Source organism: Bos indicus x Bos taurus, chromosome 14 (assembly GCF_003369695.1).
Source record: "Bos indicus x Bos taurus breed Angus x Brahman F1 hybrid chromosome 14, Bos_hybrid_MaternalHap_v2.0, whole genome shotgun sequence".
Classification (NCBI taxonomy): domain Eukaryota; kingdom Metazoa; phylum Chordata; class Mammalia; order Artiodactyla; family Bovidae; genus Bos; species Bos indicus x Bos taurus.
This window is the reverse complement of record NC_040089.1, coordinates 19,673,698-19,700,912: the sequence shown is the minus strand read 5'-3', so window position 1 is coordinate 19,700,912 and position 27,215 is coordinate 19,673,698. Positions and strand designations below refer to the sequence as shown.

Here is a 27,215-nt window from a genome sequence, read left to right as displayed (position 1 = left end):
CAACTGTATTTAGTATTATGAATTTCCCTCAGTTTTGCTCTAGCTACATCCCATATATTTTGATGTTTTCTTTTTCATTTAATTTTGTATATTTTAAAAATTCTCTTAAAGTCTGTATGTTTGATTTGTTATTTTTTAGTCATGTGTTTAGCATTTATTTTCATTCCTGATTTCTAACTTAATTTGTTTATGATCAAGCCACACATTCTGTATGATTTCAGTCGTTTAAATTTACTCTGAATCTGCTTTATTTGGGTAAATATTCCTTTTTGTTTGGTGAAATAATATGTATTTTGTTTTTGACAGGTGGGCTGTTCTCTCTGTGTCAGGCATTAGGTTTGTTTTTGTGTGTGTGTAAGGTCTTGTATCATTTAGCTTGTTTTCTCCCAACTAGTTCTGTCAGCTGCTGAGCACGGTGGGCAGGTGTTGAAATCCCCAGTATTACATTGGTGGATTTCACTGTTTATTCTTTCAGCTCTATCAGTTCTATTTTATGCATTTTGAGGCTCTGTTGTTGGGTGTTTATAAAATTAGTATTATATCTTGCTGAATTTATCCTTTTATCATTGTGTAATATCTGTCTTTGACCTGAGTCTACTTTACCAGATACTAATATTGCAGCCCCTGTTCTTGTCAGTGTTTACTTGGCATATCTTTCTATTCGTTTACTTTCAATGTCACTGTAATATTGAACTTGAGTTTCTTCCAAACAGCATGTAATTGGTTCATGTTTTCAGTTTATTCTGCCAGGCTCTGTGTTTTGATGGATGTCCTTAGGTCATTTACATGTAAGAGATAATTACTGATATATTAGTGCCATCTTGTTATTTGTTTTTTGTGACTTTCTTTCTGTTGTTTTTTTCCTTTCTCTCTTCTTGACTTTTTAGAGCTACTTAAACATTATTAGGTTTCCAGTTTGACTTACTTATAATTATTCCTAGCTTATCCTGTTTTATTGTGTTCTCGATGGTTTTTCTACGTATACAATAATACGTATGTAACTTACCACAGTCTACATGTGCAGCATTTTACCACTTCTGGTAAAATATAGGAGCTTCACTTTTATCTTTAATGTCAGCTAGTGTTGTAACTTGTTTCATATTTCATATTTATTGAATGTGATTTGTACAGTTCTTGAGAAGGATTGTCTTTAGTATTTATCCATATATCTGTAATTTCTGTTTTTCCTTTTTCATCACTGATGACAAGATTTTTAAAAAATCATTTTCTTCTGTTTGAGGACTTCTTTTTACCAATCTTTATACATCTGTTGATTTCTAAGTATTATATATTTTTTTGGTCTAAAAATGTCATTATTTTCTCTTTACTAATGAGGATATTTATTGTTTATTGTTTTGACTATTATTGTTTATTGACTGTTTATTGGATATCAAGTCGTGAGTTACAGTTATTTTCTTTAAGAATTGAAAAATAATTACTCCAGTTCATTCTGGCCTCTAAGGTTTCAGGTAAGAATTTTGCCACTAGAATTGGTATTTCTATATAGGCAATATGTTATCATGACCCTTTTCCAAACTTTTTTTTGTCTTTGGATTTTAAAAGTTTAATTTTGATGTCTCACCATTGGTTTCTTTAGGTTTATCCTGCTTTGGGTTTATTTAGCTTATTAAATCTGTAGAAGTATTGTACCTTTGGCCAAGTATAGAAGGCAATGGCATCCCACTCCAGTACTCTTGCCTGGAAAATCCCATGGATGGAGGAGCCTGGTAGGCTGCAGTCCATGGGGTCGCTAGGAGTTGGACACAACTGAGCGACTTCACTTTCACTTTTCACTTTCATGCATTGGAGAAGGAAATGGCAACCCACTCTGGTGTTCTTGCATTGAGAATCCCAGGGACGGGGGAGCCTGGTGGGCTGCCATCTATGGGGTCGCACAGAGTTGGACACGACTGAAGCTACTTAGCAGCATTAGCAGTAGCAGGAAATTTTAAGCTGATATATTTTAACATAGTTTTCCAATCTCCTTTCTTTTTCTTTACCTCTCGGGGCACTGATGGTATGAATGATGAATCTTGTTACTGTCTCACAGGCTCTGGGGCTCTAGTCAGGTTTTTTTAAAAGATATTCTCTTAATCTGTTATTCAGATTAGGTGAATTCTATCGATTGGCCTACAAATTACTGATTTTATCTTCTGTAATTATTTTACTACTGAGTCCATACAGTAGTGGTTTTTTTTTTTTTTTTTTGGTAATTTATTATTATTTTTTAATTTGATAATTGTACTTTTCAGTTCTATAATTTCCATTTGGTCTTTTTAAAATAATTCTTTTTTTACTAGTTTGTCATTGTTTCAAGAGAACTTGACATTGATGGTTGAAACATTTTTATGACAGCTATTTAAAAATTCTTGTTAGGTATTTCCAGCACAAGATTCATTTAATTGTTGGCATCAGTTAACTTTTTTCTTACTTGTTTTTTGATAGTATTGATTCTTAGTGAAGAGCAATTTTTCAGTTGTACTCTGGACATTTTGTCCATTTAGGAGATGCTGGGTTCCATTTAAGTGTTTTATCTTAGTAGTATGCTGCTACGATCAAGCACTCAGGTCCTGACCTACTTTTGTGGACTGTGGTTTCAGTGATAGTTTAATTTTTAGAATCTTTGTGATGGTGTTGGTCTGCCTGGCATATCTAGTGCCAGGAACCTGAGGGAACAGAGGATGGTTCCCCAGGCTGCCCTGCTGCGTGTCTCTCGGTGAGGGAGCAGACAGTCTCGGGGCACAGAGTGACCAAGAAGCTTCCCTCGTCAGGTTCATGCTATGTTCCTGCCCCCATGCCTCTGACATCAGTGAATCTTCTGTTGTGGTGGAGATTTGTCTTACTGACACTCATGTCTTCTCTACCTTTCTCCTCTCTCTTCCTTGTCCTGAAACCTCTAATGGAGAAGGAGGTCTGAGTGCATTGGGATTCCCTTGATCACTTATCTGTAGGGCTCGTGATTGCTCTCGTTGGTGGTGCTCGGCTTACTTGATATTGTCAGAGAGACTCCTGCTTGATCAAGTGGAGGAATGAGGTAGATTGCAGGTGGGGAGACATGGGATCTGGGTGACCTTCTGTTGGATGCTGGGACATAAGGCACTTTGTTGCTCTGTTATTCCTTCAGTCTTGGGCTCTTCAACCAGCTTGCCATCTTCTTGCCACCTTCGAGAATTCTCACCAGTCTCTGTGGTACTTCTAGGGATGATAGTTGTTCTTGCTTGGCAGAAGCTGGGAGAAACAAATCTGCACCATTTTGTTTAGGTTAGAAGTTTGCAAATCACTAATTCTTTTAGCTATTTTTTGTGGAGTTTATTTTCTTATTTTAAAAAACACGTTTTGGCTCAGCTGGAAAAGAATCTACCTGCAATGTGGGAGACCTGGATTCCATCCCTGGATTAGGAAAATCCCCTGGAGAAGGGAACAGCTACCCACTCCAGTATTCTGGCCTGAAGAATTCCATGGACTGTGTAGCCCATAGGGTTGCAAAGATTCAGACATGACTGAGTGACTTTCACTTTCACTTTCTTTAAATCTGTTGATTACCTACTATGGAAAATCAGGACATAGCTCCTGTGAGCATTCCATATCTCTGTTAACCTTTCTTGTATAGTTATGTTACAGTTTTTTTGCTAAACCAGAAGTGAATATTAATACCACGGTCACATAAATATGGTCCATTGAAAACTCAAGTTGTATATACTGTTTCCTTTCTGTGCAGCCATTATTTTAATATAGGAAATAATCACTGCATATTTTTCTTTACATCATTTTTTACTTAATTATAGGTAATTAAAGTTTTTATGCCTGTCTCTAGTCAGGTATATGGCTTATTTCCTCCTTTTACTGTGATATATCCTCCAGTATCTTCCTAATAAAGAGTTTTTTTGAGTTCTGCATGTCTGAAAATTTCTTTATTTTGTTTGCACTGTTGATTAATAATTTGGCTGAGTATATAAGTCTAGATTGAAAACCAGTTTTCCTCAGAATTTTAAAGACATTGTTCCAGTGTCTCCTAATGTCCATTTTGTCTTAAATGACTTAATTAAAATATAAGTGCAGATGGAGTTGGGCTTTCCTCGTGACTCTGAGGTAAAGAATCTGTCTGCAGTGCAGGAAACACAGGAGGGGCAGGTTCGATCCCTGGGTCGGGAACATACCCTGGAAAAGGGAATGGCTACCCACTCCAGTATTCTTGCCTGGAGAATCCCATTGACAGGGGAGCCTGCTGGGCTGCAGTCCATGGAGCAAAAAGAGCTGGACACAGCTGAAGTGACTGAGCACGTAATCAAGGCCCGTGTATATATTTAGGAAAAGAAAGTTAAAAATTCAGTACTCTTAATACTTTGCTTCATAATTCGGATTTTGATCAGCAAAGCTAATGGATTCAGATGTATGGAGAAAAAAGTTTGAAGGTATGGAAGACATTGAAGGAGGTAGCTAAAGAAACTTAGGAAAGAAAAGCTTTAGAGTGGTTAAGTTGTTTCCTGATACCTTGTTAACTTGCTCTGAAGTTCATAGTTCAGGTATCATTGTCTTTTGATATGATTTGATTTAAGAAATCTTTGCCTTCTAACCATTGCTCTTACTTTTGGGGAATTGTTTAAATAACCAGCAGGGGGAGTACTTAGGTTCCTTTTGGAACAGAGACTCAAGCTGGAAAGATACTTGGGATTTTAGTGTGTACAGTTTAGAACAGTTAAATTTTTTTTTTGTCTTTTCTGATAATAATACACACCTATTGTAAAATTGCTATAAAATAATACACTAGAGAATATCACCTGTCAATCTGCAGTCAGGTGACACAGGCACTTTCATGCGTTTCCTGCAAATATTTTTTTCTATCAATGCTTGTATCTACATCAAAATTGATGTTACTGTTTTAAAACTTACAGTCATTAGTGTTAATAGATATATACTTGAAAATAAATTCTGAATATTTTTTTCCATCCGGATACAGTCAGAAACAGAACATTGATTCTTGTGTATAAATGGTTTCCATTGGCTTCTCATAAACTCATAGGTTTGATTTCTCTTCTTTTAAGGGGTAGGACTTTTGTAGAGCATCAGAAAATTCCCACTGAGCAAAGAAAAACAGCAGAATACAACATTATCTGTTTTAAGGATACAGCTAAAATGTGTGTAATCAGAAGACACGAATCGGGCAGCAGTGTATTAAAACAGGTGTGTCAGTGGCTAGCCTGGTCCCTGGTACACAATTTTGTACTCAGTTTTTGTAATAGACAAATAGTGGAATAGAGTGATTCTTTAAAAAAAGTTATTGTAATGTCAAGACACAAAAAGGAATACTTCTGTAAAGATTGAAACACACAAGAACAATTTCTGTAAAAGTTATTTGTAAGAAAACCTGTCCAGTTTGTGTAACTCTAGGTTATCTCCTCCTAAAAACTATGACAGAGAAAAACAGTGTATTTTGTATACCCAATAACTAATTTATTTACAGAAAGAAGAGAAGCATACTTAGTGCCTGAGTTCTTGGCCACAGTTTTATGAAGATCTCAAAAAATTTTCCCTTTGAACATTCTGTATAAGTCTTTCCTTATTTTGAACCAGTTTATTGAATTCACCTGGGCTTCCTAGGGGGCTCTGGTAAAGAAACTGCCTGCCAATGCAGGAGACTCAGGAGACGCCAGTCCGATCCCTGGGTCAGGAAGATCCCCTGGAGAAGGAAATGTCTACCCTGTCCAGTATTCTTGCCTGGAGAATCTCATGGACAGAGGAGCCTGGTGGGCTACAGTCTGTGGGGTTGCAAAGAATTGGACATGACACATTGAATTCTTTTTTCAGTTCTTGTCATTTATTTATGAAAATAATGATACCTGTACATTTATGAGTGTGAAGCAATACATTCATCAAAGGGAAAACAGTTTTGAGGAGAGGTTAGTGAAGAAATGAAGTTGCAGTAGTCTCTATGTAAGTGTGCTAGGGAAGAGAAGGAGCAAGGGATAGCTAGATGGGGTCATGGTAAGAGAGAGATTAAAAAAAAAAAAAAGCAGAGAGAAACTTGTGCATGGTTGAATGACGGCTTGAGGAGTGGAACTGTCTATGGTAGGAGAGTTTGGAGCCTGAATATAGTGTCTTGGGACTTGCATCCTGGTCTTTGAAGATTTCCTTCTTACAGCCTCCAGCCCCTGGGATGTAAAGCTTCATAGGTTTCTCCCTTGGCCTTTTCAAAAGCTCAGCAGAGCCAATGGTATTTTTACTTGTTTTACCCAACAGTGTGTACTTGACAGCTATAGAAAATTCCAAGTATGTGCAGAGACGCTTGTGTGTTTAGTTTCCCCTTACAGTGCGGATTTTAACCCAGTGTGCTGTGTGGCAGTTCTCAAACTGTAATAGTGGAAGACTCAGCAAGATGGTTGCTGAAATGCAAATTCCTGAGCCTCTCCTCACTCAGGGTTCTCATTTGAGGTTTGAGGATCTCCTGTCTCCAGAAGCATACCTGATGATTTTGATGTGCATTGCCCTTGATAGCAATTTTTAGACTTGTGGTAAAATAATGTAGTTTACTGTTTTAACGATTTTAAGTGTATGGTGTGTGACACTAAGTACTTTCCTGTTGTTCTGGAACTGTCACCACCTTCCATCTCTAGAATTTTTTGTCATCCCAAACCGAAACCCTTTACCCATTTAAACAACAGCTCCTCATTTTTCCCTCCCCCAGCCCCTGGCCACCATAGTTCTACTTTATGTCTCTGTGAATTTGATGACTCTGAGGACCTCATGTGAGTGGAATCATACGGTGTTTGCCTTTTGGGTCTCTTTTATTTCACTTAGCTTAATGTCTTCAAGGTTTTTCCATGTTGTATCTTGTGTCAGAATTTTTTTCTTTCTTTAAGGCTGAATAATGCTCCATTGTGTGTGTATACACTGGCTTTTTCCAACGAGTCATTTAATTCCTTTCTGCTCCTTAAACTCTCTGAGAGACTGTAGGGTGCTAATCAGTAAACTTCATTTTCTTTTTTTGAGTTTTGAAATATTAAAGCTGGTCATTAGATTGAAACAGTATTTTTGTGAATCCTAGTAAACATCTTTATTAAAAATGTCTAAAGTACATTCTCATATTAACTCTCCTGAATATTAACCAACTCTTCTTCTTCCTTCTGTTATGGTGGTATATGGTACTATCATCTCACAGTATTGTTTTTAAGTACAGATTTTATCTTGGTGGTGGTCTTGAGATACGTGCATCTATTATCCATATTTTACTGACACAGAAACTGGGTCTTGAGAATTGTAAATGTAGCCAACTGGTAGCACAGCTGTGACTCAGGCCAGACCAGTGTGACAGCACAGCCTGAAGATGAGGGCGAAAGGATTTGTGTTCTGCTTGTGAAATTTCCTGGGTATTTCTGTGCTTAAGGAGGATCATAGCTCACGACATTGACTAGCCTGGACAACCCAGGATCTACAGGTAGCCGTCACCAAAGTATATTTCTTCCTTTGTTCAAGTCAGAGCGAGCTTTCTCCAGGAAACATTCACTCATGAACCTGTTTCTGAGCTCATCAGCCCAATGTTGGTCTATTTCTTCCTCCACTCTAATTATGTCGTTAGAGCCCAAGGTCATTGAAGGTGAAAATGGGTTTTGGCTGTGTACCTTCAGAGGGCTCAGTGAGTCACTTCAGCTCAGTATAGATATTTACTGAATACTGTGGCTCAGCTCTTTTAGTATCTGGTGATTGAAGGCCAATTTAAGTTGGATAGAGGCTTGGAAGATTGCTGCGTTGGCCTGCAGCTCACAGCATCTGGGCACCTGGGCTGCTTGGGGACCTGCCCTCTAGCCTGGAGCATGGCTTGTTCCTCTTCTGACTTTCTCAGGTTTCTTCCCATTGTATGGGATAAGGTGGCTGGCTGCTTTGGGGACACACCCTTGACCAAGTTGAGAAGAGAATCTTCTCCAGTGGTCCCACTGAGCGGGTCTCTGACCGCCTCAGCTTGGGTCCCGTGGCATTACTGGACCAGTCACTGTGGACAGGCCGATGTCCTATGATTAACCTTGACCATGCTGGGTGCCCAAAACTGTGGTTGGGGAGTGTGTGTGTTTTTTGTGGAAAAAAAAAAAAAAGGTGGATGAACGAGAAGGTTGGGTAGTGAAGTTGCCCTGTAAGCACCTGCTTGTGGCAGAGTGAACACTGTGGAGAGAGAAGTATCCATGCTGTCTAGCCATGTAGAGAGGGATGCTGGAGGTATTGTTTTTGACCATAGGTGGATAAAATGGAAATGAAGTGGGCTGCATTTCCCCATAGGCTTATACTTACTGACTGACTTACCTTGGATATTTAAAAATTTTGTGACAGATCTGGTGTAATAGTCACAGAATTTGCCTGTTTGTTCAGTAGTTATGTAAAGAGGACCTCAGGGGGGGTTCTGTGCAGCGGGGATGAGGTGCAGAGGCACGGGACTCCTGCCCTCAGGAGCTCTTACTCCAGGGCAAGGGGTAAGTTGGGCAAGAAACCGGATGGGGTCCCTGAGGGAGGGCGTTGATGGAGACTTTGAAGGATATTTCATGGAAAAGATGAGCATGATCTGTGGAGGAATCTGTTAGAGAGACCAGAGGAGGAGAGGAGACGTCTGGCAAAGCGTGCGTGGATGCAGGTGTGGTGTTGGAAATGCCCCGCCTGGCAGCAGCACGGGAAACGAGACTGGCTGGGGCAGTCGGAGGGACCGCCGAAGAGGGCTGTGGAGGGCCGGGCTGGGAGCTGCCTGAACTGGGGCTCAGACCCTTTTGTCCTTGCACTTGTGGGAGGGTCTGTGTCACTCCTGCCTGAGCTGCTGGAGGATGGGGTCCTTCTTGCTCATTTTGTGTCCCGGGGCCTGCAGAGTGTCTGCATTGGCTGACTGGAAAGCAGGACCTTAGAATTCTGTCCTTTATGTTAAGTTACAGGGTTCTAGTCCCTGAAGAATCTTGAGTGTGGATGAAATCCAGAGAAGCAGAGGACGGGTCAGATGTAACCAAAGTAGTGAGTGACAAGCCTGAGAGATGTTCTATTGTCAGAGCAGAGGAAGGGTCTCTGAAAAAAACACGCACTCAGTAAACCTCACAGGACAGGCTCTGAGCACCACAGTGCGGGCATACTCGCTGATGTAGTTAAAACTTGCACATCTGTTCCTCATTCTCTCTCCTTAATGTAGATCAATTCCTGGGTGAAAAGTGTTGACATCCATTGAGTATGTGGCTAGAGCCACTGAGATTTTTTCAGATACCCAAGTAAACTTTGTATTGGTAGACATTTGATTTGTTCTCCAAATTTATTACATGATATCCAAAGCAATATTTAGAAATTTTCACTTCTTTCCAAAGGGAGTATCCCACAGATGTCTAGTGGCATGCATTTGGTATCAAAGGAATAAAGTTTCAAAATGAGTAAATACATACACCTGATGTGAAAGAAGTGAAAATTTGAGCAGAGAGGTGAGAGGAAGGAAAAGTGGTCTGTGAGGGGCTGATGTGGATAGTAAAGCAGAATTTAACGTTTTTGGGTTTTAACTAGTTGCTTCTTTCTAAGTATGCTCCGTTCAAAGTACAGTCAATTCTCATTTTTCAAAGACTGTATATTTATGAAATTGCCTCCTTGCTCAACTTTATTTGTAATCCCTGAATCGCTGCTCATGGTGCTTTTATAGTCTCTTGCAGGCATGTAGAGCAGGGAAAATTCCGAGTCACCTGACATGCATGTTCCCAGCGGAGGTTCATGGCCCCACTCTGTCTGCTTGTTCCAGTTCTCAGATCCGCTCAGTTCAGTTGCACAGTCGTGTCTGACTCTTTGCGACCCCATGAACTGCAGCACGCCAGGCCTCCCTGTCCATCACCAACTCATGTCCGTGTTCTCAGATCAGTTGCCTAATAATGGTCTGTTTTCCTGGTTCAGGATCCAGTCCAGGATCACATGCTGTATTTTCTCTCCATGCCTCTGCAGCCTTACGTTGATCTGGGTTAGCTCCTCAGGTTCTCTCTGTGTTTCTTGGCCGGGTCCTTGTTGAGGCGGGCAGTCCAGTTGTTTTAGGTTTGTCTGATGTTTTCAGTGTTGAGATTGAGGTTATGTGTTTTTGGTAGTAATATTGTGGAGGTTGACTTATATTCTGCTCGGTGCCTCATATCAAGAAGCACTTGTTGATGGTTTGCATCAACATTCTTGACTTGATTAAGATGGTGTCTGAAAGATTTCTCCACTGTAAAGTTACTGTTTTTCCCTTTGGAATTAATAAGTCACTTCTGGGGAGATGTTCTGTGACCATGTATATATTCTCTTCATCCTCAAACTTCACCTACTAGTTTCATTGATGATATTCTAAATCTGTCATTTGTTTGTTTATGTCGTTGTAGACTTACATTCTTATTTTGTTCAGTTGGTTATAATCCTTTACTATCATTACTTACTTGATGCTGGAATGTCCCACATTTGGCCACAAGGGCCCCTTCATGCAGGCCCCTATGTCTTTTTTGCATGCTCTCATTATTCCTTGAGCAGTTTCTTACTCTCTGGCTCAGGATATTTCAGGCTCATGCTGTCCTTCCCTGTCCCATTCCTGGTATCACCCACTTTACTGAGGAGCCGACCTGGACCGATTTATTGTATTAGAGAGATATTCGGGAGTTAAAAATATATGTATATATATAGACCAAGAACTGAATAGACCAAATGATGTTTCCCAGTTTCCTTACTGTTCTAGGTAACTCAGTGAACCTCTTCAGATAGCTGCACTGTGGTGGAGGTGGCACCTTCCTGAGGTCGATGCCTCTTTGCTTGCAGTTCTCCCCACCACGGGAATTTCTACATAAGAGGAAACAAGCTTAGACCTCTTAAGTATTAAAATGCCATCTATGTTATGGCTGAATTTATGTTTATGAATTTGTTCCCTTCTTCCTCATTAAGGAAGTTTTAATGGTGTATTTTAATCTTAATTTATTTTTTAAAACTGCAGTGTCATTGGTTGGGGGGTTTTATTTCTGATAAAGTGATCAGCTTCTAGTAGGTTACCTTAATTTAATTCCCAATGCAAATCTAAAATTTTCTTTAAAATGCAAATTAAAGAACTTATAAGGTGAGTGTTTGTTTGTCACGTATTGTGTTAGTCACTCAGTCATGTCCAACTCTTTGTGACCCCATGGACTGTAGCCCGTCAGGCTCCTCTATCCGTGGACTTCTCCAGGCAAGAATACCCGAGTGGGTTGCCATTTCCTTCTCCATTGTTTGTCGTAGACATTAAAAAAAAAACCTAAATAAGATAGCTTGAGAGAAAACAATCAGTGTTGTCACCGTTTTTGGTCGTAAGCTCCTTGGTTCCTTTGGGTCTCGGGTGGAGCCCCTGTCCTCCCATTTCTGGTGCATTCTCAGCTGCTGCTCTCCTGCCTGCTGCACACCAGCTGCCTCTGTGCTCGGCCCTCCTCTGTTTTCTTGCTTCTCTTGGCTCTTTCCTGTCAGATGGGATACCATGCAGGACTTTGGAGGGTTCATGGTTTGTCCTCATCCACTTGTATTTTAGAGTTGGTTGTCTAGTTGTGTTGTTCAAGCCCTTTTAGTTTTGCTGTCTTCTGACTCTTCTTTCTGTGGAGGTTCAGAGACAGTTTGCAAACTCTGCCAGCTCTCTCTTGCCTCCTTGCTTCCATTTCCAAAATGACCACAGAAGGAAAAAACGATGGTCGTGTCTAGGAAGGGCCGAGGCCACATGCAGCCTGTTCATGCACCAGCTGTGCCCAGTGTGTGCCCAAGGACAAGGCCATTAAGAAGTTCCTCATTTGGAACAAAGTAGAGGCTGAAGCCATCAGACATTGCTGAAACGAGTGTTTCCAATGCCTGTGTGCTTCACGAGCTGTGTGTGAAACTACCTTACTGTATGAGCCGTGTCACTCACAGCCAGGGGGTCAGGAGTCATTCCCAGGAAGCCCAGAAGGACCTTCCCCCTGAAGCAGACCTGCAGCTGTTGCCCCACGGCCTCCACCGAAGCCCATGGAAGGAGCTAAGTCCTTAAAGACTGGAGAAATACTGTTCTCTAAAAAGACACTAAAATGGAAATTCTACATGAAAATGAAATAAAAACTGGGTCCTCACTGATGCCATTGCTGGGCTTGCTCCCCAATGCCATTTGTTAGTGTATATTTAATGAAATTGATTTCCTTATTTTTTTTCTTTGAAAACTGTTTCTACAGAGAAAAAGAAATCGGGATGCAGAGTACCCGTCCTTTCCAGGAGAGAGTCCCCTACCATGCAGACGAGCAGGGCTCAGGACCGTGGGGACTGTGGCTTCCCTGTCTGAAGCATGGCTCAGGTGTGGAGAAGGATTTCTGAAGAGTCCTGGCACTCCGGTAAAGTCATGATGCTGTCTTCCCCGAACGCTGAGTGATAAATCCTAGCTTCCTGAGAGTTCACGCCACTATACTTACATTTCTTTGGAATTCCCTTCCTTATTTTCTTTCAGAACACTGTAATTGATGTGTTCCTTGTTTTTCTCATCCTTGAATTCCCTACAATCGTGGCATAGTAGTATTCACCTCTTTCTGTCATGTAGGACTTTGCACTTTGTAAGTAGGGATGCATACTGGAAATATTCTCAGAAGATGACACTGTTGAGCATCCTACCTTTAAAAGAAGTCTATTTAATGAAATGCTTATGTATCAGGACCTGATGACACTGGGGGATTCTGGTTGATTTTGGTTTATGTGGTAACTTTGAAGTACTCACCGTAAGAAGGGGTGCTCACCACTGTTATCAACTCTAAAAAGACAGTCCTCTGTTTAGATTCTGGAAAAATATAAAAATGCAATTATAAATATGTGCTTTGGGAATACTTGTTGGTAAATAAAGGAAAATAGATGAATATGTTAAAGGGGTGTAGTGTAAGTTCTTGAATATTTTATGTAATGTTGGTTTTTAGCTCTTGTCACATGAATTACTACATCATTATTAATTATTATTATTATTGTTACCATTATCTGCTTGAAGTCATTAACAGATGAAAAGAAGACTACTACAGAAAAACACCTTGAATTATCCTGTCGACCCAAGAAAGGTAATATTGTTGATTTCTTGGCAGGAAAGAAAAAAGCCTAATATATCCTCCTTTGATTTATTTGTTTTCTTTTAAAAAGTCATTTATATCGTTTGGAAAAACTATATATTCATGGTTAGAAAAAACACCCAAACAATGTAAAGAGGTGTTTTTTGCATCTCTCTCATCTTTTTTCACCATTTGTCCCATGTTTTATGCCTCCTATAGATAATTATTAAATTTTTTTGTTTCTTTATTGAATTCACTGTTATCAACAGAACCCAGTAGGTAAGCTCAGATTCATGGCTGCAGGGTTTTAAAAGGAATCTGATTTGAGAAATAAAGTTATGACCGGTAATATAAGGACTATACTACTTAGTCAGTGATGGTTAGGGAAGACTTGGAGTTATGGATCGTAGGAAAGTGTATTGAAGTGTTTGAAGGGATGGGTTGAATTTATCTCCTGCAACAAGAAGGTCAGGGGGCTGGACTCATTTTGAGTTCTGCTGTCTGTTTTTGCAGTCATGAGGAAGAAGCTGAATTCTGCAGGCCCAGTTCTCAGGAAAAGTGTAGACTTGGGAGGATTTTCTCCAAATGAACTTTCCTCTGAGAAGGAGTACTGTCCCTCGGACCTCTGCCTTTAGCCAGAATCTGTTCCACAGTGTCACCTCCACCAAAAGAGACATCAGTGAAATTAGGGATTTTTAAACATATGTGTTTCTGCTCCAATAAAACTGGGATTTTGTTGGTAAGGAGGAAGGGGTGTGACTAGCAGGGAGGCCGCAGGTTCTGCTGCTACACTCGCTCACCCTCAGGCTGGGCAGGAGGGGTTGTGACTCCAGACTTCGGGGGTCTCATTTGATTGTGCCATGTCCCGACTGTGTTTTGACTGTGGTATCTTGAGAAAGCAAGCTAAGCATGCTTTGCTTCAGTTTCTGCATCTGGAAAATAGGTCTCAAACTTGTGTATCTCACTGGGTTGTTGTGAATTAAAAAAAAAAATCCCTGTTCAAAGGTTAACACTTAGTAGGAGATCACATCAGTCAGTCCTAAAGGAAATCAACCCTGAATATTCATTGCAAGAACTGATGCTGAAGCTGAAGCTCCAGTAATGTGGTCACTTCATGAGAAGAGCTGATTCATTGGAAATGGGACTGATGCTGGGAAAGATTGAGGGCAGGAGGAGAAGGGGATGGCAGAGGATGAGATGGTTGGATGGCATCACCAAGTCAATGGACATGAGTTTGAGCAAGCTCCAGGAGATGGTAGAGGGCAGAGGAATCTGGCGTGCCGCTGTCCGTGGGGTCGCAGAGAGTTGGACATGACTTAGGGACTTAGATGGTAACAACTGCAGCAATTGCTGTTCTGTTTGATGGCAGAGAGGTGAGCGCCTGCTCAGTGTCCTGCTGAGTGAAAAACTTTCTGTGAATAAGAGATTTAACACTTTAAGCTGTATTATTATTTTAAGGGGATTCCTTTTATGCAATTGAAAAATAAAATTCTCCTAATTTTTTTGATTCTTAAAATACTGTATAGTAAAATAATACCGTAATCTTCTGATGGTGCTACAGAATTTAAATTTTACTATTATTAATGCCAAATGTTGTAATTTTCAAAGATCAATTTAATTCTAATTTCTAAGCTGTCATAATATGAAGTATGGAGAAAATAAATAGTACAGTTGTCCCTTGAATGACTGGCATGGGGGGCTGGGGTGCTGACCCTACACACAGTCAGAAATTCGCCTGGAGCTAACTTCACAATCAGCCCTATCTGCAATTCTGCATCAGCAGATTCAACCTACTGTGGGTTGTGTAGGACTGTAGTAGTACATACAAAAAAATTTCTGTGTAAATAGACCTGTGCAGTTCACGCCTGGGTTGTTCAAGAATCAACTCTTTCTTTCTTTTACACGATGTGGGTTATACCTTTTTCTGCAGATTTGAAGGTATAATCAAATTTAACTTGGACAGAGAAAGAAATATTAAATAAGCTGCTACCTTGTGTTTAATTTCAAAAGCATCTTTTGAGTTGGTTTTCCATGCCAATGTATATTCAACCTAAAACCTACTCTGCTATACTATCTTTTCTGTGCAATGACCAGTATGTTCTGATAGACTGGAAAAGCATATATCCATGTATAGTTAATTTGTTTACAGCATAAGCAGCTTGTTAAGAGAACAAAGTGTTATTAATAATTTACCAAAAACTCATAAATAGAAACTGATAGAAAAGGGAACTCAAGGCATTCCCTGAAACTGGTTTATTTTAAAAATAGTAACTTTTAAAGTGTTAGTTTAAGATAGGCTGTTAACAAAATTTCTAGAATGTGGAAGTAGTATTTTTTTGAGAACAGGGAAGCAAAAGTGGGGGAACATACTTTGGCAGAGTGTGCAAAAAACGGGGAGACTCCATTTCCTTATCTCCATGTCTGTTTCCTTACCTGAAAGGTACTGAGAACCAGACAAGGAAGGGGGAGGAGATGGAGGAGAAGAGAAGGGGTGAGAGAGGTGATCCTTTGCTTGCTGGCAAAGGATCTTGCCGGAAGGTTTGTAGCAGGTGGAAGAAGAGAAAACTGAAATAAAAATAGGCTGGAACCTTTGTAAATAGTAATTTTCTTTAAAAGGAAGAACTTTTTAAAAAATGTGAAAATGTGTTTCCTAAGCAAATGAAACCATGTAATAAAAAAAAATAGTGTGTTTTATTTTATTTTTCTTGAAATATTCTGCAGAATATATTCTCAGAGGCTGTTTTTTGTTGAGGTCAGAAATCTCCTTGAAAGGCATCAGTAAATTTTTAAATTGTTATTTTTTGATGTGTCTTTCTCCCTGTTGAACCATAGGTTTTTTTCAGGGCAGACCCTCCTCTGTTGCTCATCTTTCTCTCCAAAGTGACTTGGGTTAGCATATGGCTAAGGCTGCCATAATGAAGTGCTACAGACAGGATATTTTAAACAACAGAAACTTTATCTCTCACAGTTCTGGAGGCTAGAATTCCAAAGTGAGATATTGGCAGGATTGGTTCCTTCCAGGAAATGTGCTCCTGACTTGTTTCCTTGACTTGTAGGTGGCTGTTTCTTTTCCAAGTATCTCTTTCCTAGGTCTTCCCTCTCTGCATGTGTGGTTAGGTGTCGAGATTTCTCCTTTATGTAAGGAGAGCTGTCGTAATAGATGGGGGCCCACACTAACTTCTCACTTTAATTTGATTACCTAAAGACCCAGTCTCCAAATACGATTACATTCTGAGATGCTGGGGTTAGAACTTAACATATTAGTGGATTTGTTGTTCATTCGCTGAGTCGTGACCAGTTCTTTGCGACCCCATGGACGGCAGCACGCCAGGCTTCCTTGTCCTTCATTATCTCCCAGAGTTTGCTCAAAGTCATGTCCATTGAGTCGGTGATGCCGTCCAACCATCTCAACCTCTATTGCCCCCTTAACTGTCTGCCCTCAATCTTTCCCAGCATCAGGGTCTTTTCCAATGATTGGCTCTTCTCATCACGTAGCCAAAATATTGGAGCTTCACCTTCAGTCCTTCCAAGGAATTTCAGGGTTGATTTCTTATAGGATCGACTGGTTTGATGTCTTTGCAGCCCACGGGACTCTCAAGAGTCTTCTCCAGAACCACAATTCAAAACCATTAATTCTTCAGCGCTCAGCCTTCTTTATGGTTCAACTCTCATGTCTGTATCTGACTCTTGGAAAACCATAGCTTTGACTATACTGACCTCTGTCGGCAAAGTGTTATCTCTGCTTTTTAGTACTCTGTCTAGGTTTGTCATAGCTTTCCTTCTGGAGGAGTAAGTGTCTTTTAATTTCATGACTGCAGTCACTGTTATCAGTGATTTTGGAGCCCAAGAAAATAAAATCTGTCACTGCTTCCACTTTTCCCCCTTCTGTTTGCCAGGAAGTGATGGGACCAGATGCCGTGATCTTAGTTTTTTGAGTGTTCAGTTTTAAACCAGCTTTTTCACTCTGCTCTTTCACCTTCATCAAGAGGCTCTTCAGTTCCTCTTCACTTCACCTTGTGCTAATTGCATTCCTGAGGGCTTCACCATTATGACCTGATTACCTCCTGAAGAGGCCATCACAGAGGATTAGGCTGCAATGTGTGAGTTTTGGGGGACTCACACATTCAGTGTATAGAGCATTCCACTTTTCCCTTTTGATTACTTTTCCAGATGCATAATAATGAAAAAGATTGATAATGTCTTTTGTAAGTAAGTTCACAGCTTAGTTTTATTAGCTCTTTAAATCAATATGGGTTCTTTGTTTATTCTGAATAGTTTACATTTAATTTTATATTTTGATGGATAGACAACTTTAGTAATTCTAGATGTTCATAACACAAAGTAAGTGTTCAGTAAATGTTTACTATTATTTCATGTTTTTGTGCCTTTGTAAGTGTTGATTTTCTAGACACCATTTTGTCAGTGAATCTTCCTTTCCTGATTAGTATAAAGTGGAGCATTCACTTTTTTGTGTGATCCTCAATATTCTGTGACATATCTCAAATAAAGTATTTGATTTTTCTTTTCATAGTTAATTAATGTTGCATTCCTCGAGGGCAGGAATTTTCTTCTTTTTTTTGTTTTCCTCAAGGTTTTACTGTATCGAAGATGTTATATAAATATGTATTTAATGAAGCCATTTAGCTTCTGATACTGTTTCCTCTTCTGTAAAACTTGAGTTGTAATATCTAATCTCTTATAGTGTATTGAAATGTGGTTAAGGGTTTTTTCCTTGGTTTTAGCATTATAACTCAATTATCCAGTCAATGTGAATAGGAAAATTGATTTTTATTAGATATCTAATCTGTTCTGATTAATATCAGTAAGATTTTCTGTTAAACTTTGGTTCCACTGCAGTGGAGATGCTCCATTCCTGCTAGATTTCCTGTCTGTAGAATGGACAACATAAAAATAGTGAGCACACCACGTGCTGGTGATACGGAGAAACTGTATCACCCTCACAGTGCTGTGGGACTGTAGAATGGCACGGCCACTCTGGAACACAGCTGGGCAGTTCTTTATAAGGCTTCACATGCAATTACCATACAGTCCAACAGTCATACCCTTAGACATCCTGGAGAATGAAATTGCAGTCACATGAAATCCCGTACACAGTGTTCGTAGTGGCTTCATTCGTCATAGCCCCAAACTGAAAACAATCCAGATGTCCTTCAAGGGGTAACTGATTAAACGTGTTGTGCTTCATTCACACCACAGAACAGCGCTCAGTAATTTAAAAAAAAAAAAGGAAGTGACTGTTGGTACATACAACAGCCTGGTGAATGTCCAGGTAATTATGCTAAGCTCAAAAAGCCAGTGATAAAAGGGGATGTAGGTGATATCATTTGTATGTTATTCTTGAAATGACAAAATTAGAGAAGTGAAAAATTGCTTTGTGATTGCTAGGAAATAGGAATTGAGGTGGGGAGGCGAGCTCTGTTACTGGCTTTGAAAAGGCAGTGCAAGATATCCCCACAGTGATGGAGTTGTTCTCTGTTTTGACAGCATCACTGTCGGCATTCTGGCTGTGATGTTGTACTGTAGTTTGCAGAATGTTACCCCTGGAGCAGCTGCTTGAAGCATACCAGGGCTCTCTTGTTATTTCTGACAACTGTATGTGAACCAACTATAATCTGAAAATAAGGTTAATTAAATTTAAAAGCTCGCTGTTAAGCATTTTAAGCAAACTGCTGTTACCAGGGCTCCTAGTATAGTAAAGGAAGCACACAGAAGCATTCCTTTTGTAGATAATTATTGATTTTTTGTTTTTTGGGGAACTTTTTTACCCTTAAGGCTTGATGAAATATTCTATAACAAAGTTATAGTTTTATAACAAAGTTCTATAACAAAGTTATAGTTTTATAGTTATTTCAGGGTTATTTTTTGACTTTTCATTTGTGCTCCAGTCATTTTCCTTGTCTTTTATAACTTTGACTTTATTTTTTTTCTTCTTGTAGTTTGGATTTAATTTAGCCAGGTTGCTCATAGACCTTTAGTTGGAAAGATTTGAAATAAGACATTGTTTTCACTATCAACAGAACTTTGTATATTTGTGCCTTTGGCAAAGTAGCATGTATTAAACCTCATATTGATCAATAACCATAATCAATTGGCCATTAAGATTTTTTTTTTTCTTTTGCAGAACCTACCACCTCTAAGAGTACCAGTGGACTTGCAGCTATAACGTGGAGTTCTAGTGGAAGTGATCTGTCAGATGAAGATAAAACAGCTTTTAAATCACAAAGAGATAATGGATATCATTCTAGAACAGGCAGGTGTTGTAACAGCAACATTTTATGTACAGAAGATGGGGCCAGTGAAGGTAAATTGATAATTTTTTAAAGAAATTTAATTTCTATTATATATTGTGTTTTAATAATACAAATAACTTACACTTCTCTTCTAATACTTAGCATTGATTTTGATATTACTGAGTCCCAACCTTTTAGAAACATTTTCTCATAATATTTCTCACAATAACTCCCTCAGAGGTAGGTATTATCAGGATTATTTTTACAGTTGACAATTTAGGCTTGAACATGTTAAAATTGATCAAAGCCAGTTCTCTAAAGTACAATATAAAATAATATATAAAGTATAAATAATATAATATAAAGCATAAAGTACCTGGAGGTATTTGGGTTTGGCTCCAGACCAGCACAGTAAAGTAAAGTGAATGTTGCAGTAAACAAGTTACCTGAATGTTTTGGTTTCCCAGCACATACAAGTCATGTGTTTATACTACTGTAGTCTAGTAAGTGTGTGTGCACTAGTATTATGTCTAAACAAATGATAGACACACCCTAATTTAAAAACACTTTATTGCTTAAAACTTCTATGTACCATCTGAGCCTTCATTTAGTAAGTCTTACATTTTTGCTGCTGGAGGGTCTTACTTCAGTGTTGATGGCTACTCAAGTGAAGCTTGGGGTTGGTGTGGCAGTTTCTTAAAGCCACAGTGAGGTTTGCAACATCGATGGAGTGTTCCTTTCATAAACATTTTTCCTGAAGCATGCAGTGCTGCTCAGTAACATTTTACCCACAGAACTTCTTTCAGAATTGGAGTCAGTCCTCTCAGACCTTGCTGCTGCTTTATCAGCTAGGTTTATGTCATATTCTACATCCTTTGTTGCCATTTCAACAGTCTTCACAGCCTCTTCACCAGGAGTCAATTCCATCTCAAGAAACCACTTTCTAGGAACACCTCCTCACCAGTTAGAATTTTATCCTGAGATTTGAGCAATTCAGTCATATCTACAGGCTCCACTTCTAGTTCTCTTGCTGTTTCTACCACACCTGCAGCCCCTTGCTCCCATGAAGTTTTGAACCCCTCACAGTCATCTGTGAGGCTCCAAACCACTTCTTCCTCACTCCTATCACTGTGGGTATTTTGACCTCTTCCTTTGCACGAATCATGAATGTTCTTAATGGCATCTAGAATGCTGACTCCCCTCCAGAAAATTTTCAGTGGACTTTGCCCAGATCCATCAGAGAATCACTGTCGATGGCAGCTGTAGCCTTGTGGAGTGAACTTCTTAAATCATAAGGCCTGAAGGTTGAAATTATTCCTCGATCCATGGGCTGCAGAGTGGATGTTGTGTTATCAAGCATGAAAACAACATTCATTCTGTTGTACATCTTCATCAGAACTCTTGGCTGACCAGGGACATTGTCAGTGAACATTAGTATTTTGAGGGGAATCTTTCTGAGGAGCAGGTCTCAGCAGTAGGCTCACAGTGCTCAGCAAACTGCCTGATAACAGATGTGCTGTCACACGGACTCTGTTGTGCTGTCACTGGAGCACAGGCAGAGTAGACTTAGCTTTGATGCTTAAGCACCCTAGGATTTTCAGAACGGTGGGGAACACTGGCTCAACCTCAGCCCACCAGCTACATTAGCCCCTAACGAGGCGGTCAGCCTGTCCTTTGTAGCTTTGCAGCCAAGCACTGATTTCTGCTCATCTATGAAAGATCAAATTGCAAACATCTGTTGGATCATCAAAAAAGCAAGAAAGTTCCAGAAAAACATCTACTTCTGTTTTATTGACTATGCCAGAGCCTTTGACTGTGTGGATCACAACAAACTGTGGAAAATTCTTCAAGAGATGGGAATACCACACCACCTGACCTGCCTCCTGAGAAACCTATATGCAGGTCAGGAAGCAACAGTTAGAACTGGACATGGAAAAACAGACTAGTTCCAAATTGGGAAAGGAGTATCTCAAGGCTGTATATTGTCACCCTGCTTATTTAACTTCTATGCAGAGTACATCGTGTGAAATGCTGGACTGGATGAAGCACAAGCTGGAATCAAGATTGCAGGGAGAAAGATCAATAACCTCAGATATGCAGATGACACCATCCTTATGGCAGAAAGTGAAGAACTAAAGAGTCTCTTGATGAAAGTAAAAGAGGAGAGTGAAAAAGTTGGCTTAAAGCTCAACATTTAGAAAACTAAGATCATGGCATCTGGTCCCATCACTTTATGGGAAATAGATGGGGAAACAGTGGAAACCGTGACAGACTATTTTTTTGGGCTCCAAAATCACTGCAGATGGTGACTGCAGTCATGAAATTCAAAGACACTTGCTCCTTGGAAGAAAAGTTATGACCAACCTAGACAGCATATTAAAAAGCAGAGACAGTACTTTGCCAACAAAGGTCCGTCTCTAGTCAAGCCTATGGTTTTTCCAGTGGTCATGTATGGATGTGAGAGTTGGACTATAATGAAAGCTGAGCGCCAATGAATTGATGCTTTTGAACTGTAGTGTTAGAGAAGAGTCTTGAGAGTCCCTTGGAGTGTAAGGAGATCCAACCAGTCCATCCTAAAGGAAATCAGTCCTGAATATTCATTGGAAGGACTAATGCTGAAGCTGAAACTTCAATACTTTGGCCACCTGATGCAGAGCTAACTCAGTTGAAAAGACCCTGATGCTGGGAAAGATTGAAGGCAGGAGGAAAAGGGGACTACAGAGGATGAGGTGGCTGGATGGCATCACCGACTCAATGGACATAAGTTTGAGTAAACTCCAGGAGCTGGTGATGGACAGGGAAGCCTGGTATGCTGCAGTCCAACGGGTCACAGAGTCTGACACTACTGAGCATCTGAACTGAACTGATGAAAATCCTAGGTGGCCTCTTTTCCAGTAGCAGGCTGTTTCACCTGATTTGCTAATCTGTTGTTTAGTGTAACCACCATCATGAATTCTCTTTGCCTGATCACTGGATGACTGGGTGAGGCATTTACATCTGCACTCACTGTTTCACTTTGCACTTTTCTGTCACGGAAGTGACTTCTTTCCTTAAGCCTTGCAAACCAGTCTCTGCCAGCTTTAAACTTTTCTTCTGTAGCTTCCGCACCTGTCTCAGTCTTCACAGAACTGAGGAGAGTTAGGGCCTTGCTCTGGGTTAGGCTTTGGTGTCAGGGAATGTTGTTTCTGGTTTGATCTTCTATCGAGATACTAAAACTTTCTCCATATCAACAGTAATGCTGAAGAAACTCCAGACGAACAGAAAAGCAACTAATAGAAGTTGAGAATTGAGGTGGTAGTCAGAGGTGGGAGAAATGAGATGCTTATAGATAAAAGTAGAAATATACTTTCTTCTGCCTTTTAATATATTTTTAAATTGTTGAACAACATGGGTCTTTTAAAAATCCTGAGGACACACAGATTTAATACAATTTAAGAATATTTTAAAATTGTATTTTTAGATGACCTGCAGGTTATTGACTGGGAGATTGACAGTGAGAGGGAAGATGCTTGTGAATGTGATGAATTTGAAGAGCGTGAAAGTGTGGAGATATCTGACTGTGCTTCCGGCGCAAGCAGTCGTTCTTTGACACCAGCAGAGACGCCACCTGAGCTTCCTAAGGTGAGGACGAACTGTTTCCAACTTTCCATTCTGTTCATGGCATGTCTTAGTCACAGCCTTTGGTGTTTTGTTTGCAACTCCTCTAAACAGTATGCTGGTAATGTGCTTTTAAACATGGATAAATACTGAGTTCTCTTCTCACCTGCTCTCCCCTCTGGTACACATGGGTCTTTCCCAGGATCCTTCTGTTCCACCCGGACAGGTGTCTCGTGGTCTAGTCAGATTAGATTCAGCAATGTGCAATTCTGAATAATAATATTCATAGCAATACAACTACTAATTGTGATTTTCCTTTACAGCTTTCATTTTTTTATGGAGTTAATTATTTGGGTTTATGCTGCTTTGTTTTACTTATGAATAAAACTCTTAAATTTTCACTGTTCAGTTCTCTCATTAAGATTTTCAGACATAGCAGGCATTCTATTAAGTTTTTAGAAAATTAAAAAAATATTTTATTGAAGTATAGTTGATTTTCAATGTTGTGTTAATTTCTACTCTACAGCAAAGTGATTCAATTTTATATATATGTATGTGTGTATATATGTATTCTTTTTTCATATTCTTTTCCATTATGGTTTATCGCAGGATATTGAATATAGTTCCCTGTGCTATACAGTAGGACATTGTTGTTTATCCATTCTAAATATACTAGTTTACATCTGCTAATCCCAAACTCCCAATCCATCCCTCCCCTGTCCCCCTCCCCTGGGCAGCCACAGGACTGTTGTCTGTGTCTGTGAGTCTGTTTATGTTTGGTATATTTGTTCATATGTGTCATTTCAGATTCCACAAAGAAGTGGTACCATATGATATTTGCTTCTGTCTGACTTACTTTACGTAGTATGATTAGGTCTGTCTATGTTCCTGCAAATGGCATTACTTCATTTTTTATGACTAAGTAATATTCCATTGTGATTATATACTGCTGCTGCTGCTGCTGCTGCTGCTGCTAAGTCGCTTTAGTCGTGTCCGACTCTGTGCGACCCCAGAGACGGCAGCCCACCAGGCTGAGTGGCAAGGTTCACAAAGCAGAGAGGACTCTCAGGTGACATCAGAGAGGCTAGGAGTTTGTGAGAAATAGTTCTCCACAAAAACAAAACTAATCAAATGCTGAATGAATAAATAATGAATGAATGAATAAATATTCAGCATTTGATTAGTTTTGTTTTTGTGGAGAACTATTTCTCACAAACTCCTAGCCTCTCTGATGTCACCTGAGAGTCCTCTCTGCTTTGTGAACCTTGCCACTCTTCACCCTCTTTCGGGGAATTCCCTTCACCTTGTTCCTGCTTGGAGTAACTTTATCCTGGATTCCATGTCTTTTTCTTTCTTGGTTTTTACTCTCATTTTGATTGAATACTTCTTCCAATAGCTTCCAAGGAAGGATTTATGGAAGATAATTTTGTGGAATTTGTCATGTCAGAAAATGCAGTCATTACACTTTGACCTGGGGTTGAAACTTTATATAGAATTTTGGTTGGAAATCATTTTTCTTGAGAATTTTGAAGGCAATGCTTCCTTTTCTTTTAGTTCCAGAGTTGCTATCAAGAAACCAGCAGTTATTCTTACTCTTGATGTTTTAAGATTTCTCTTCCCTGTTTTAAACTGTTTTGGTTGTGATGTGGTTAGATGTAGTTTTCTGTTCGGAGTTTGCCAAGTTTTTGGATCTGTGGTTGGTCTGGGATCCCCAAGTTCCCTTCTAGGTTCGGTGATTTGCCAGGAAGACATGCAGAACTTAGCATACAAAAGCAAAATCATCACTCTTCCAAGAGTCTTTCTCAGCGGAGTCACACAGGGTATGCTTTATTGCTCCAGCAGTGAGTTTTGACAACATATGTGCACTTGTGTCTACCAGTGGGGCTCCCTCATCAGTGACTCCGAGCCCAGGATTTTTACTGAGGGGTGCTGTCTGCCTAGCATTGCCAGAATTTCAGATTTCAGGAAGAAAAACGGGTATTCAACATAAGCCGCATTGTTGGCACAGTTGAGGCGCGGGGAGCCACTGTTACCATTTAGGGCATGGTGGGCTCATCCTGACATCTTTTAGGGCATGGTGGGCCCATCCTGACATCCAGGTTAGTTCCCAGAGGTTGGCAAGGACCAGCCTTGCAAACAAGGAGCTCGCGGGACACCTGTCTCAGGTCTGCTGAGTTAACTCTCTTCCTCACAAGTGGGCACAAAGCTTTCATCAAATTTGAAGAGTTTTTTGCCTTTATTCAGCACTTTTTTTTTCCTTTCTGATTTCCCTTTCCCTTCTCTTCTGTGACTGTAATTATCTGTGTATTAATTGGGTTGCTTGATTTTATGTCATGGTTTATTGATGTTGTGCCCATTTTTTCTCGCATTTCATTTTGAGCGGTTTTTATTGTTATATCAAGTTTAACCGTTTTTCCTGTCATTCTAGTCTGCTGTTTGCCACCTCTAAAAGTTTGATATGAGTCATTTTACATTGTCCATGTCTCTCCTTAACACAATCATACATTTATCTGTATTTTCAGCATAAATAGTCTATTTATAATAGCTGTTTTAATGGCTTTTTCTGTAAATCTATCATCTGTGTCATTTCTATGTCTCTTTCTATTGATTGATACTTCTTTTCATTTGAAGTTGTATTTTTCTCCTTCTTTACCTGCCTGGAAATTTTTGAGTGTATATCAAATATTTTGAATTTTATGTTGTTGGGTACTAGATTTTTAAAAAATTTCTTTGAATACTCTGAGGCTTTGCTCTGTGGTACAGTTACTGGAAACAGTTTCATCCTTTTTAATGTTGCTTCATGGTTTTTTCTCTGCGTCTGGAGGAGTACTCAGTCTTAGGTCTTAGTGCTGAAGCAGGACCTTCCCGAGTGTTCTCTGTAATGCCCTGAATTACGGTTTTCCACCGGGTTAGCAGGAACAGCCAGTTTCCTGACCCTGTATGAACTCTAGGCGCTGGTCTTCTCTGCTCCCAAGGGACTCTTTCCCTGATGTAGAGTTTCTTTATGTGCACATGCTGATCAGTACTCTGCCGAATACTTGAGGGGGATGTTTGGGTTTCTCTGTGCAGCTCTGGCTTTTCTGGTGCTCTGGCCTATGAACTTGAGCTCCTTCTATCTCCATGGACTCTCGGCCCTGTCCCTTCAACTCAGGGAGCCCTGAGTCTCCACCTCAGTTCCCCCTCCTCACTGTGTAGTTTGGAAATTCTTTCCGGAAAGTAAGCTGAGTCAATTGTAGGGCTCAGTTCTTTGTTTCCCATCTTTAAGGAGTTAGTATTCTTCTTGCCTGATGTCCCATGTCTTGAAAGCCATTGTTTCAAGTATTTTGTCTCATTTCTTTCCTTTTGGTTATTTCAAGCAAGAGGATAAATCCATTTCCTATTATACCATCATGGCCATATTCTGGATTCTTTCCAGGCAACCTGGAACATGAAAAGATGTTCCTAATTGTTAGTCATTAGCTGATCAAAACCATAATGAGATATTACTATATACCCATTAGGATAGCTGTTACCCATAAATGGGAAAATAAATGTTGAGGATGTGGAGAAATTGGAACCCCTGGGTACGATTGGTGGGAATTTCAAATGATGCAGCCACTCTGGAAGGCAGTTTGTTGGTTTCTCAAAAGTTAAAGTAGAATTACCATATGACCTAGTGATTTTGCCTCTGGACATAGACCCCAAAGATTTGACAGCAGGGTCTCAACAGAAATTGTACCTTAATGTTCATAGTGGCACTATTCACAGTGTCCTAATGGTGGAAGCAACCCAAATATCTATCATCAGGTGAAGGAATAAACAAAATGTGTGGGTATGTGTATTGTCTGGGCTTCCCTGGTAAAGAATCCGACTGCCAGTGGAAGTAGACGCGGGTAGATCCCTGGGTCAGGAAGATTCCCTGGAAAAGGAAATGGCAACCCATTCCTCAGTTTTACCCGGGAAATCCCATGGACAGAGGAGTCTGGTGGGCTAAGTCCATGGGGTTGCAGAAGAGTTGGACACGACTTCGTGAGTGAACAACAACAAATGTATATTGTGTACTAAAAAAAATATTCACAACCTAAAAGATGAGAGTTATGTTTTATTTGGTGGGAATTTTTAGGACTTAAGGCCTGGAAGGCAGCATCACAAGTAACCCCGAGATAAACTGCTGTAATGAGCTGAGTGGGGAGGGGTAGTCAGAATATATAGGCGTTATGCAACAAAGGGTAGGTAGTCTGAACATCAAAAGGTTATTGTTAATTAAAGAAAACCTGGTATCTCAAGTTAAGGAATTTAGTGCTTTTCTGTGTTTGGGAAGATACCAGAGTCTGAATTCCCTTAAATCATTCCTTAGATACACATCTTAACT

General features: G+C 39.9%; 1 protein-coding gene across 1 annotated transcript in view; it reads left to right on the top strand.

The window, feature by feature from the left end:
- SPIDR (scaffold protein involved in DNA repair) overlaps positions 1–27,215 on the top strand; it is a 275,902-nt gene that overhangs the window by 20,378 nt on the left and 228,309 nt on the right. The window contains exons 2-5 of the mRNA XM_027560936.1: positions 12,168–12,323; positions 12,962–13,028; positions 19,159–19,338; positions 22,728–22,888. Coding sequence (XP_027416737.1) covers positions 12,168–12,323; positions 12,962–13,028; positions 19,159–19,338; positions 22,728–22,888 — 564 coding nt within the window. The remainder of the gene's footprint in view (positions 1–12,167; positions 12,324–12,961; positions 13,029–19,158; positions 19,339–22,727; positions 22,889–27,215) is intronic.